Source organism: Varanus komodoensis, unplaced genomic scaffold (genome assembly GCF_004798865.1).
Source record: "Varanus komodoensis strain SLA01 unplaced genomic scaffold, ASM479886v1 scaffold6_2, whole genome shotgun sequence".
NCBI lineage: Eukaryota > Metazoa > Chordata > Lepidosauria > Squamata > Varanidae > Varanus > Varanus komodoensis.
Genome location: NW_025336346.1, coordinates 1,318,705 through 1,332,504, shown reverse-complemented (window position 1 = coordinate 1,332,504; position 13,800 = coordinate 1,318,705). Strand labels below are relative to the sequence as shown.

The 13,800-nt window shown below is 42.7% G+C and overlaps 1 protein-coding gene across 2 annotated transcripts in view; it reads left to right on the top strand.

Annotated features, from left to right (window-relative positions):
- Positions 1-13,800, top strand: part of MST1R (macrophage stimulating 1 receptor) — a 58,559-nt gene that overhangs the window by 25,882 nt on the left and 18,877 nt on the right. For both annotated transcript variants that reach the window (XM_044451410.1, XM_044451411.1), the window contains exons 5-11: positions 507-677; positions 2,998-3,176; positions 5,568-5,742; positions 8,778-8,923; positions 9,791-9,952; positions 10,473-10,566; positions 13,017-13,238. In XM_044451410.1, coding sequence (XP_044307345.1) covers positions 507-677; positions 2,998-3,176; positions 5,568-5,742; positions 8,778-8,923; positions 9,791-9,952; positions 10,473-10,566; positions 13,017-13,238 — 1,149 coding nt within the window. The remainder of the gene's footprint in view (positions 1-506; positions 678-2,997; positions 3,177-5,567; positions 5,743-8,777; positions 8,924-9,790; positions 9,953-10,472; positions 10,567-13,016; positions 13,239-13,800) is intronic.

The following is a 13,800-nucleotide window of genomic DNA, read 5'->3' as shown; positions in this document are numbered from 1 at the left end:
TTACTGTTTTCTTCTGATAGTAACGTGGTGAACTTGCAAACCTTTTCTTTGGTCATTGCTCAATGATCTCATGAAATGCAATGAAATGCCATTACATTTCAGGTAGCATTTCATCATTTTCTGCTGCCAACTCCTTTATCCAGCCATTTTTATTAGAAAAAACATGCCTCTAGATAGGCAGCTGTAAAACAGAGCTTTGAATTCAATGGCAGCTCTTCACTAGAAACAGAAATATTATAAGCCTGCATGTTTTGTTCCTTTAGTCTCCTGATATAAGTTACAAACATGGATCACGACAGATGGGCAACTCAGGCCTCCCCATTAATGGGAGCTTGTATGAGGATAGTTTGTTTGGTTTCTACTGCAGACTACCCTGGGAAAATGGGTAAAGGGAGGTATTTACACATTACAATAAAATAATAGTTTTGAGCCCCTGGACATTGTGTTAGAAAGACTGCCAGTCTCTTTGATATTCTCCTGATACCCTCTGAATGTCCCTCTTGCAGGTGTTCCAGGTTAACCAGACTGGTCCAGGCTGTCGCCATTTCCTGACATGCCTCAGCTGCCTGAAGGCAGAGCGCTTTATGCAGTGTGGCTGGTGTGGAGATTCATGCACACAGCAGGAAGAATGTCAGGGAACGTGGAACCAGGAGAGCTGCCCCCCTGTCCTTACTGATGTACGCCGGTCTTTCCTTACATATGAGATTGACAAGGGCCAGCATGGTGGCTGCTGCTCACAGCAACCACTCCGAGTCACTTGGTGCTCGGGTGTTAATTCCATTGTTCTTTTGAAAAGCCTGTTTTAACATTTCTGTTTGTCAAAAGCCTGCATTTATCATCTTGGGTCTCGTAATGCCTATATTTTCTCACACATGCTTTTTCTTCGGAACTGTACAACCTGGAAGTTGCATTAATAGTTTTTGCCACCTTTCTTAAATCCTTGCTTAATAAGTTCTTATAAATCGAGCACAGTCTTGTCCTAGCACCCATAAGTCCCTGAAGTCAGAGGCTTACTGGCATCCAGTACAGAACTGGAGGTACAGCAGAAATGAGCAATCAATTCCCCATCCTCCTGCTTTGCACTTCTGCTAGATGAGCTTTCTTACCTGTCTAGCAGGGCATTTCATAGGTGCAGGAAATGAGGCTGGAGTGGCTTCAGGATAACTCCCATCCTAGCTGTTCCATTTTTCTATCCTCTGTCCCCTTTCTCCCTGCTCTAAGCCAGGAATCTGAGCTATCCTGTGGCTCCTCAGACATTGCCTGGGAGCCATAGGAAAACTCCGTCCAGCATTCCCTTCACTGGGACAATTAACAGAATTTGCAGCCACGAGTGTTTGTGGAAATAGTTGCTCTTACCTTCGTCCTGTGAGGGTGGTTTGTTTGTTTTGATTTCCTGAAAGTTTTTTTTCCTACAAGGGTTGCTTTAGCAAGGTGTAGTGCAACAGTAAATTTCCCTTTATCTTTTCTAGAGAGAGATGTTCTTCTAAACCTAAGGCATACAGGTTCACAAGCCAAATGCAACTGCAGCCTGTTTCAATACTGCATATTCTGTCGTTGGAATGGCTGACCGTATTTCTGTTGCACAGGAAACAACAGTCATTAATACCAACAAACTGCCGTTTTCCAGCTACAATCTGGAGCTGTTCCTGGACTCTTGATATCAGTTTTCCTTTTGGTTTGCAGCTGGTGGGAGGCTGTTGCCCTTGAAAAAACTGTTATGTGAAAACTACTTAAAATTGCTGCTCTTCAGGGATGCCTTTTGTGCAGCAAATACTTAGTTTGCAGTATCTGGGAATCATGCCACTGTGTTTGTCTAAAACATTGTCCTAATACCCCGGAGACTTGTTGTATAATGACTGCTATATAGAGGCAGCCACTGCTAGGAACAGTGTAGAATAGTCTCTCTGGTTTATCTGCATCAGTGGCTCTAATTTGAATTAAGATTAGTTAATATTGAGCAAACTCAGCTTCATGCTAAAGTAAACTTTAACCCGCATGTAACTTAGTTTAACACAAGAGTTAAACCAGATTACATTTAACGTGAAAAAGAACCAGAGAAACACCTTAATAAGGAAACACATTTCAACAATTAAAACCTTAACGTCACTTTTTTCTTGCATGTTTTAAACTAGAAAAATAATTAATGGAAAAGGAACTTTAAAGAGACCCTCAAATTCAAATATAAATGTTTCCTAATTTTAGCTGTTGCATTTTATTTACATAAAATGCAATAAATGCAAGTCAAACAGTGCACTGATATGGTGCTAATGTGTGTATGATTTTGAATGTGAGAAACCTATACAAATCTCTGCTCAACAATGAAACTATTTGGGTGACCTTGAGCAAGTGAATTCACACAGCCTGACCTTAGTATAGGCTTATTGTAAATCTTCAAGTCATACTGTTGAATCTCAATCTCTCTCTCTCTCTCTTTCTCATTCTCTCTCATGCGTGCATGCGCGCGCACACACACACACACCAGAAATGGCATTTTGCAGGGATGATGCGACAGTGCTCTTGTTCAGCATGGGTATGTCAGCTGGTAGCAGCACCTATGCATGGCGGGTTGTTGCTGTTTAAATTCGCAGCCTAGATTCCAGACAATTGTAGTTAACTGGGATGTGTCCAGCAACAGCTCTCACATTTATTGTTCACAATATGGACTGCATGCACCTTTTACTTGCATCTAATTGAACTTTCCTTCATTGGTACTAGTAAGAGCTTACCCAAAGCAAGTAATTTGACATTATTTGCCTAGATGATGCAAAACATAACTTGGGACTTATAAAAAAATAAACCAGAGAGAGGGCCTGGGGAAAGTTTGTCATTCTTCCATATATCTTCTCTGTGCAGAGTATGCCTGTCACATTGTCCAATGCTAATAACTGGCTTCTACTGGTATTTTGAATTTCAGCAATAGACCCGTGGTCATTGGAGCCAATCACTTTCTGCTTGTGAACGATTAATTAACTCTTGCTGTCTCTTCTGCTTTCATAGTTTCACCCCAGAAATGCACCACTGTATGGCAGCACTAAGCTGACTCTCTGTGGCAGGGGGTTTCAGTCATATCCCTATTTCTCTGGCACTGATGATCTACTTGCAAACTCTGCTGACTACCAGATTACAGTGGGGAAGAGGAACTGCACTGTGCTACTTGAAGAGAGCCTGAGAAACAGGTAACATTTGAAAATTAAAGATTGTGAAATCTGTAGCCAAGTCATATTCTGTCCCCCTTCCTTCTCTCCACTTTGCTTTCTCACTTCTCCATCCTACATTTAATTTCATACACATGCATGCACATAATGTCTTTCTGTAAAATCTCTGCATGCATATATGCACCTATACTATGTGGAAAGGTATTTTAGTGCTTTTCCTCACTTACAGAATTTCTTCCCCTTTGGCAGACTTGTAAGGCCTGTAATTGTGGGTTAACTATGGTGTGCTTGGTAACTTTAATAGCATTATACTTAGATCAAACATTAGTCTGTTTTAATTTCATGGAATATTGTGTTTTTAGGTTGTAGGGTAACCCCTGGCTGCATGACCTGTAATGTCCAGGGTTAAATAAAATTCCCTGTGCTGGGGTAGGGGGTTAAATTCCAGGTTGGAATGCAAGATTGAAGACAATTCCTTTGTATATGAGGAGCTGCAGGAGAGCTCTCCTCCACAGTCCATTTGAAGGAGTATCTTTGTCCTTCAGTACTTGATAGCTGTGTGCACCAGTGATGTACTAATGATACTGAAGAATTTGTAGATTAAAGACCAGAAGTCCTTGCTAACAACAAACAGCATTGTGCTGTCATTACCCCTGCTGCTGGCCACAGCAGATGAGCTCTGTGGGGGGGAACTGATGGAAGGATGCTTTCCCCTCCTGCCCCAGATTGTGCTGTCACAGTTTGCTGTCTTTCAGTAAAGAACAGAAAGCCAGCAGTGGTTCAGCCTCTGTTTCCTTGAGGGAAAGTGGGGACAACCAAGTGACATCTATAGGAAGATGGAAGTGTGTCCTATGTAGGTATGCAGGAGCATTGATGCAGTGTCTCTTCCCTTTCACCTCTGGAGTTTTTGTGCCACTCAGCCTAAATGGCTTTCATATGATCTGTTGTATTTGCTTCTCTGCTCCCCAAACACCATTAGACGAGAATGATAAATAAAACATTGGTGTTTATTTAAAATGTACTTATCTAGAGCTCTCAAGAAATACCGGAGAGTACTTCAGAGAGTAGAAAAAGATGTCTAATGTGATATCCAGCTTTTCCACAGAATCCTGGCTTTTTAAGTACTTAAAAAGATACTTCTAGTCTTCAGTATTACAGAACTGTTCGCAATTCTGTGGAGATAGTAGTTCCACAATAGGGGACTTGGCCTCCTTCACTTAGGACAATGCTGTCCACATAGTTCCAAATTCATGTCACCTTTCTCTTACAAACTGATTTCCCCTTATACCATCTTTCCCTGGCCTTTGTGGGGGAAAGGAATCAATTTTCTGCAAAAAGAAGAAAGATGCACACAGTGTAATTATGCAACTCCTGGAGCATGTACTTTTAATGAGCAGATTTGCTCATTTTTATTTATTTATCAAGGCAGACACATTTATAGACAAAATAGGAAATTTTGGAAGGTTCCCTCTGATAAATTTTTCTGTGCGTGTGAGGTCCCCAGATGATGTCATAAGCATTACATTGCCGTGTAGGAGCAACTTTATACTCATTATGTTGAAACCAAGATAGGAGACATTGCTGTGTGTCACAGTTTACACATTGGCGGCTTTCCCAGAGAGGAAATGAAGCAGCAGTTCTTGCCATTCCCTAATAGCACAAAGAGTTGCTAGATTTGCGTCCATGACCTTGCTGGACAGATAGTCATTCTACCAAACTTTAACAAAACAAGATAACATAACCAACAACTGGGCACAACTGGTAGCCCTTTCTTTCAATATGAGTTTTCCTCATTTAACATGGGACCACCAGATGATCTGAAAAACAAGGGATGATGAACTGCCAACAATAATCCAGTAGGTCCAGACTATTTTCCATCTTGGGTTCCTTGTTAGATCTGAGCAAGGCTCGCTGCCGCAGGCCCCACAGAGGGGGGAAGCCCTCTGCCTAGAAGTGGAGAAGGCAGTGCATGCAGGAGCCAGGTCTTGCCAGAGGAATGTCTTTACATCCACCATCCGAGAGTTTACCCCACAGTCTGCAGATGTGCATACAAGAATCTTGCTGCTAAAGTCAATGAATACCCTTTTGCTTTCTTGGAGCTCAGAACAGGATTGAAATGTAACAACAAATAACATTTCATATCAGTTTCCCTGCTGTCAAATGTCTTCAGTGTTATCACATGGCGCCTCCTAGGGCTTTAATCTTCTGCAAAGTTCTTGCACCATAACCACACTTTCTGCTCTTGAGGCCAGCTGAGAATAGAGGTAGATTGGCCTTCTAATTAATTCTGTAACCTAGTTAGTGGCATAGAATTGTTAGATTATGTTAGGCAGGTCATAATCAGGTTTTTTTTTTCTTGTCCTTTGACGCATTCCTATTTCTGCCACTCTTTCATCACCATCTGCTTTTCAGGTACAGCCAGGTACCACTCTGGAAGGATTTTGTTGAAGTTCTTGTCTGCATTTTGACACCAAAAGGGGAAGAAAAAGTGTTGGAGCCTCAAAAAATTAATCTTACCATTTCAGAGAAGAAAAAAACCCCATTTTATATCAGTGGCTCCTCAGTCCTAAAAGGGTTTGTGTTTATGGTGAGTTGAATTTTTCCAGCATTTGAGCACCTGCATGCTTCCTCTTGGCCCTTCTGCACTGATGAAGCAAGAACTCACCAGAAAGACCAACTGAAAGCCAGAGATGCTTTGTGGCAGGCACTCTGTGAGAACTAATACAGAGCAAGGGTGGGAATTAACATCCTAATGCACCAATGGCCAATCTGGTGGGGCGGGGGGGGGGTACTGCTAGTTATTTAAAATACCTGTACCTGGTTCCCCACTGAAAAAGCCCTCTGGAGTGGCTTGCATTAAATAATTAAACGAGACTGTTCCTACCCTCAGGGCTATTCCTGGAGCAGTTGAAGTGGATGGTCACCACCAGGCAGGCAGGGAGAAGCAACGGTGACCAGGCAAGGCTTGTCATGCAAAGAAGGGAAGCTTTGCATTGACTAGTCTAGGCTGTAGCTCCGTGCACAATTTCAGTCATAGTGTTTTCCCCGGTGTGTGATGCGTGAAGCTGAACCAAGCATCTCATTATCCTTGGGGGTTGTGCAGTCAGTGAGGACACTGCAGTAGTTATGAATCTGTTTGCTGCTGTTTAGGAACAAATAGTGGTAGCATTGTTAGGAGTGGGGGGACAAAAATCGGTTCTTGCCTAGGGCACCAAAACATTTTGATGTGGCCCTGCCTGCCCACAAGCTTGCAATCTAAAAAGGCATAACACAGAAAGGAAAATGGATGGGGAAAAAAAGAGAGTCAGTGTGGTGCAGTGGTTAAGAGCATGGGACTGGGACTCAGGGGATCTGGGTTCTAGTCCCCACTCAGCCATGGAGCCAACTGGGTGACTTTGGGCCAGTCATAGACTCTTAGCCCAACCTACCCCACAGGGTTGTTGTTGTGGGGATAAGATGGAGGAGGAGAATGATGTAAGCTGCCTTGAGCCCTTTGTAGGAAAAAGGCAGGATATAAATTGAAAAAATAAAATAAAAATAGAGGGAGAAATAAGTCCTTCAGCTGGGCTGGTGGAATGGTCCTGCTTCTCCCTTTTATCACCCTCTGAACAGCCTGCCAGAATGGCTGCTGTAGATGACAAGTGAACAGGGAGGTGAGATGGAGGTTTTCTGCAGGGACGGCCAAATATCCACATTTCTCCTTTCATATCCCACAGTATCATAGAATGGAAGGGTTGGAAAGGGCCAAGAGGGCCACTGGGTCCAGCCCCCTGCTGTTGCAGATCATCAGTTAGGCATTGGCCATGCTGGCAAGGGATGAAGAGAGTTGAAATCCTGTGACATCTGGAGGGCCACAGACTATTGTCCCATGGAGCAAGTTTTATCAGTGGAATGAGCTCTTGATAAGGGGAACTGCTGCTCAGCTGCAGAGCACAGTCTCTGCATGTGTAAATTCCCAGGACTGAGCTGGACTCTTTGCTTAATGAGTCACAGAAACACCTGCGCCTGAGCCTTGGAGAGCTCTGCCAGCCAGAACAGAGAACACAAGGGTGGATGAACCTAGAGTCTGATTCTGTATGATGCAGCTTCCTGTGATCTTAGTGTAGCATCGATTTGGGGCCGGTTGGTATCCACTGATGGTCTTTGCAGAGAGGCGGCACTTTCTCTCAACAGTTCATGTGCTGCTTCACTTGCCGGCAGGACTGCAATTGCTTCCACACAAAGAAGTGTGCATTTCCCTGGGGCATGCGCTTCAGGTTTTAAGCTGAATTACTACAGGGCCATCACTTTATTTTTTATTCAGAGTGCTACATAAAGCCAAAACAGCAGTTCATGCACACTCTGCTAGGGATGTTGGAGAAATGCACCACTGTCTCAAATGAGGCTGGATTTCTCTGACCATGTCTTGTGTGTTTCTCAGTGAACTGGTTTTCCCAAGCAATTTGGAATCCACAGGGCCTGCAGGCCAATTCTTTCATTTTGTATATTTTTTGTGCAGAAATAGATACATAAAATATGTAAAAAACCCCACCAATCAAAACTGTCCAAATCCCTCCATAGGATAAAGTGTGAAAAATGTATTTTCAGGAATGTGAATTTGTGCAAAGACACTTGAATGTTTTTGCATAAATTCTGAGTCTACAAATCAGGAATGGAAGTTAGTGACCCAGAAACCACTGACAAAACAGTTTTTTCTCTGTTCTCACATTCCTAGGCTCTGAACATGAATGACCCTTCAAAGAGTTTTCATGTTCATGTACGCCTTCTTATTCTTATTCAGTCTGGTTCTCTTTCTCCTTTCCTGGTTGGGAACTGAATCGTAGTTTTCTGTTTCATCCAGAATGCCAAATTATGATTTGTGCTTGCTCTGAAACTGGAAACTAGGATTGAACAGGAGAGATAATGCAATGTTAGTTGGCATGTGGAAATGTAGCAAAATTCAAATAATAGATTTGTTTTTGGTTTGTACAATTTAGAATTTGGTGAGAATTTGGAGATTCTGAGTTCTCTAATGTAACAAGTCCAGCTCCAGGCTGGAAAACGTGTAGCTGCCTTAAGGCAGAATAATAAACAGAAAACATCTACAAGTCTGTCATCTCATCTGCACGACTGAGATATTACTCATGTGGAAGGTAGGAGTAGTTGTGAGGCAAACAGCCAACCAGTCCTGCCCTGACCATGTGCCTCTGGTTCTTCAAATAAGCTTTGGAAGCAGTGCCTCCAGAAATGTGCCACAGAAGCCGTTGCCTGTAGTATCACAGGACACTTGAGCTGCCCAGGCACCTTGGAGCAAAGCGGTGAACATCGAATCACTGCAGTTCTCGGTTCTCTACTGGACCTTCCTGGAGAGAGAGAGAGGAACAACATGTCAGGATTTACCAGTAATTATTCACTAGATTTAACTGGAGTTTATTGTTCATCACTTTGAGAATGCTAAATGATAGCAGTTGGTCATTTGAGGCAGTTGCTTATCCAGAAGGAAATCTTGCAGCCTCCAGACTTGTCTGTTGGTTTTATAGCCATGGTTTTTAGTATTTTATGTGGAACTATCCTGTGGCATCTTATCTAGACATCTCTTGTCCTTGCCTTAAGATCAATGAGTTAAATGTTTGTTCTCAACAGCTGCCAAATATAACTTCCATCCACCCTGCGTTTGGGCCCCTGGCTGGAGGAACAGAGATCCTTATCCGAGGACAAAATCTTCTGGTGGGAGGTTCAAGGAAAGTGATGGTTAATGGTCTTGATTGTCCCCTGGTCAGAGAGGAAAGGTATGGCAAACACAGAACCTTACTCATAACATTGACTTGTCAGACCTGGAGTTGAGTCCAAACCCTTTTACAATGGCTAGAGTTACAATCTGAATGAAGACATACTTTTAGTAAAAAAGGATTGAATTGTGTTTTACAGTCTTCTGAGTAGCTTAAATTAAAATATCGAATCTGTCTCATTCCCTAATGGTGTAGTAATCATGAGGCAATTGGGCCTGTTACAGGCATTCATTAGGCTGGCTTGAGTGGGATTCTTTTCTCTCCAGCTCTAGTGATATAATATCTAGGAAAAGTCAGCCATATTACAGGGACGCATCAATGCAGACAGTCAGGTTCTAAGTTGCCAGAAATACCCTTCTGGCATTTGATGATGAAACAATGTTTTCCTGTGTGGAATGCAAAATGGTGGTCGGCTATTCCCCTATCTCGCTCTTCTAATGAGTTTCAATAATAAAAGCAAGTGATCTGAGTAGTATTTTGAAGGATGATGGGATTTGTAGACCAAAGCATCTGGAGACCACAAGGCACTCCCCTAAAGCTTGGGAAGCTCACAATTTAGGGACAATTGTTTCATGTCATCCAGTTCCTGCCTATAGGGAGAGAATAGCCCAATTTAACTCACTAGATTTACATATTTCTCAAAAGGAATGAGGATTTCTTAGGAGGTGTAGAACCAGGGGCTGCATTCTGTTTTGGAGAAACCTTTAGGAGCTACATTCCAGTGACTGGCCAGGCCAAAGGCAAAAGGCAGAAGGGGCAGGCCAAAGATACCCCCATAGTTTAACTTAAAGCTCTTACTGCAGTAGCTAAGCCTTAGGAAAGGAGCTTGAAAGAGTCCCTGTCATGCTGTTTGTCTTCTTTTCTCAGCCAGCAAGAGAATACCATAATTTGTTCCACCCCTTCTGCAAGCAATGTGACTGAAGCATCTGTGGCTGTAGTAATAGATGGGGAGCAGTTTCTTTCTCCACAGCATTTCCAGTATCGAGAAGATCCTCAGATAAAGTCCATCTCCCCCAACTGCAGCTACGAGTGAGCCTGCTTTTTCAACTGCACCCTCATTACTGAGAGAGAGTCCCATATGTGTGCTGTGCTTCTTTGCATCTCCGCTCTGAGACTGTTTGCAGCATGTGGATCACTAAAGAAAGTTTCTCTGTTCCAAAGGCATTAAGGCTTTTGCAGGACGTAATTATCATTGCACATAGTGGGGCTTACTTCTTAATAAAGGCATATAAGATTATATGTAAGTGTCTCATTTAGCCTAACTAAGGGGACTAAGTTCAATCCTTGCTGGGTCTACACAGAAGCAAATCCCATTGCATTCAGTAGAACTTGCTGCCATGTAAGTGTGTGAAGGCTTGCAAAATAAAACTTGAGACATGGTAGTTTTGACTTGTCTGCACGGGTCTGAATGTCTGTAACATGAAGAACTGAGAACTGCTACTGGTTTCCTGTGCCTTAATGTCCAGTTGCAGGTACCTACCTGCAAGATCTCTTGGTGTAGAAAATAAATCTTTGCCTTTATTTCACAAACATCTTATTTTTTTTGCAGGGGTTCAAGTATATTCATCTCTGGCATCAATTTGAATTCAGTAAATACCACAAGGGTGCAATTCACTTCTGCCAGAGTGCGATCTAAAGCTACTGTGAGTATTCCCATGGGGAGAGAATGGAACCTGTATGTGCCTAGGTTTGCACTACACATATAGAGTGCTGTATCCCACCAACAATCCTGCAGGTACCAGCTGCTAAAAGTCAGTCCGAAAAAGAAGGACTCCTGGTACTGCCCGGAATTTTTCCCTCTTAGCCTTTCCCACATTTCCTGAAGATCATTTCACTTGTATTGGGGAGCCAGGTAGAAGCTCTTTCTGCATGCACTTGTTTTAGAGACTTAAATGCTCATAAACTGAGAAAAGAATAACAGGACCTGAGTTAGAAAAATTATGAACTGTAGTTTCTGTTACCTTTTGTAGGGAGTGCCCAAACTCGGCTATAGGAAACACAAGTATTTCGAAATTGTTTTTTTAATGAGGCTGCAGTTAGTTCCTAACCCAGCGGGGTATGTAAAACATTGTGGTGACTACATGCATTGGCTAAAAGCACTGAAGCATGGGAGCATGTTAATCTCTCACTAAATGAATAGGTAGAATAATGCCTCATATCTTGGGTTATAGAGGCTATTTTTTCATGCAAAGAAGAAGAAGCTGGGAATCTGGCAAATTGCCCCTCCATGCCACTTTTGGTAGCTGCCACTGAGTAGGGATGAAATCTGGAAGGACTGTCCTCATGATGTGACAGTCAACCAACTCTCCTTTCAGCTCTTTTCCAGCCTTTGATGGCAAAAGCAGAGAGTTTTACAGTACCTTCACTCCCCAACATTAACAGTTTGATCCTGTGCATGTTTTGGGAGGTGGGCGGCCACTCCTAAGGGAGCTTGATGAACTCTCACACCATCTTCCCCTTAATTTGCTCACTTCCTCTAGCTGGGCCTGGCCCATATTGTGGAAGGTTGCAGACAGGGATGTGCTGATACAAGGAAGTCTGGCTTTTCCAATTCAGTTATTTTTTCCCTGCAGATTTCAGTCCTGCTCTGCTTTTGTGTGTTCCCTAGGCAAATCGCAGCCCTGATCTTCCAGGGTTCTAAATTAGATGTGGAGTCTACGCAAGCAGAACAGACATCCTGCTGCAGGATTTTACCCTCTGCATTGCAGAGGTGGAGCAGCTGAAGTTCTAGTTCCTCTCCCCATCAGCAGATTCTACTTGGGCTGAAGAGTCTCTGGGGCTGAAGTTATGCAGCGGTCCCAGCCATTCAGCTCAGTAACCTGGATGGGTAGAAGCCAAGTTTTTTCAAGGCCGTTTCTCCCTCCTGTGGTGGGTGGGCAGCTCTCTTCTTATGGGTGAAAGGGTGAGAGGATTCTGAAATATTTACAGCTATTTTCTTCCATTCATGTGAAAGCATAAACCTAGAGGGGCACCTAGCTGCCGCTGAAAGCAGGTTCATGGATTGTGTTTTGTTTTGGTTTTATCCTCAGGATGAATGTTCCTCTTCTGGACAGAGTACTATGTAACATGGTATTTTTCCCAGAGGTCTTACATGTTATTCAGTTTTACTTTTCCTCTCTCATTTCAAATGCGTTTTTGGTCTTTATTTTTATTTCTCATAGTAATTTCTAAAATCCCCTTTGCCTTAAATGAATTTGCTTTTGGTTCTGCTTACTGTAAAAGTTTGGCCTCATCCAAATAATTAGACTTGTGGGGATTGTGCCGATGCTGTTCAACAATTCACATCACTCACCTTGTGATGAATTTATGTCCTGGCTGATGTTTACCTTGCCCTCTTGTGGTAAATTGAAGGGGCAGAGAAAAAAAGAGAACATGAACTATGACATGTTATAGAATACTGTGTTGGTTGTAGAAACCCAGTCTTTTGAGCCTTGGAAATCTAGACCTTGGTTTGGATTTAAAAGGGGTGGGGAAGGACTGCGGTTGACAGACTCCTTATCATTGAATTTTGTAGTCCGGAAATATTCTGACAGATTTCAGACAGTCCATCCCAACTTTATACACAGCTCTTGGGGCAGTTTACGAACCATAAAATACAACAAAATATCGGGTGAGCCTTTGAGAGAAGGAAATCCCTGCTCTTTCCCAGTTTCTTCTAATGGGATGTAAAGTCTCAGAAATCCAGGCCCCTTCTTTTGTTCACAGTATGCATGACTTCAGCCAGAGAGAGAGAGAGAGAGAGAGAGAGAGAGAGAGAGAGCAGGAGAGCGCAATTCCAGCTTACTATATTCACAAACTACAAATAACAACAAACACATACAATTTCACTGTAGTAGTAGTGTCGAGCAAGTCAATGAAATTACTGGCAATAGATCAAAACAGAGGGAAGGAAGTCCTACAGAACATTCCCCAGCCCCTGAATTCTACCCTTACAGCATTTTTGCCATCCTTTCCAATTGGTTTACCCTTGTTTCAGTGATGTGGACACATGAACCAAATTCCACATTTCAGCATCAATCGGATGGAAAAAATCAAGCCAGATGAAGTTATTTTCTTAATTCAAATGGCTCAATTTCTACTGTGATTCCTTCAGGTCTGTGAAAGTCATCCGTCTGCAGAAAAGCTCGTGTGTCTAACTCCTGATTACCCATTTCCAAAGAAGGAGGAAAGTATTCTTGGGAACCTGAGCATTTTGATGGATGGGATTGTAGGCCACGAAGTGTTCCGCTACTACCCAAAGCCTGTGATTCACCCTTTTGATCTTGAAGGCAAATTCTACAGGCTCAATCAAGGAAAGGATGAGATTGAAATCAAAGTATGTAATGAGGTTCCCTACCAGCTCACTTTGAGGGAGAGGACTGCAAATTGGGAATTTGTACGTTGTGAGCCTGGCAATGATGTGTGTGAATATCTACTTACATGAGTGCTCACATGAACCTCAGAGAAACACAGGCTGCAGTTCTGTGCACACTTATCTGGGACCAAGCTCCATTGAACACAGCAGGATGTACTTTTGAGGAAGTGGTTTTACTTATTTACTGTTCTTTTAAACCACCCAAATACTAGAGTTCTCTGGGTGGTGCACAGATAGATTAAAGCTATAAAATGCAAGCAATAAATATGGATTAAAAACAACCTATGAACAAACTAAGCTAAAACTAGCAGCAAGTATAAAAATAATATAGAATGTAAGATCAGCAGGAAAATGAAACGTAAGTAATCTAAAGGTAGGGATGAGATGCCACCACTGAGAAAGCCCTGTTAGCCCCAGAGGACATAGCAACAATATTTGAAAGCAGGATGGGGTGAAGGGTGGTTTTCTGGAAACCTAGAAATCTCTGTTCACCAAAGCTGCTCTAACATCTGTGATTATAAGC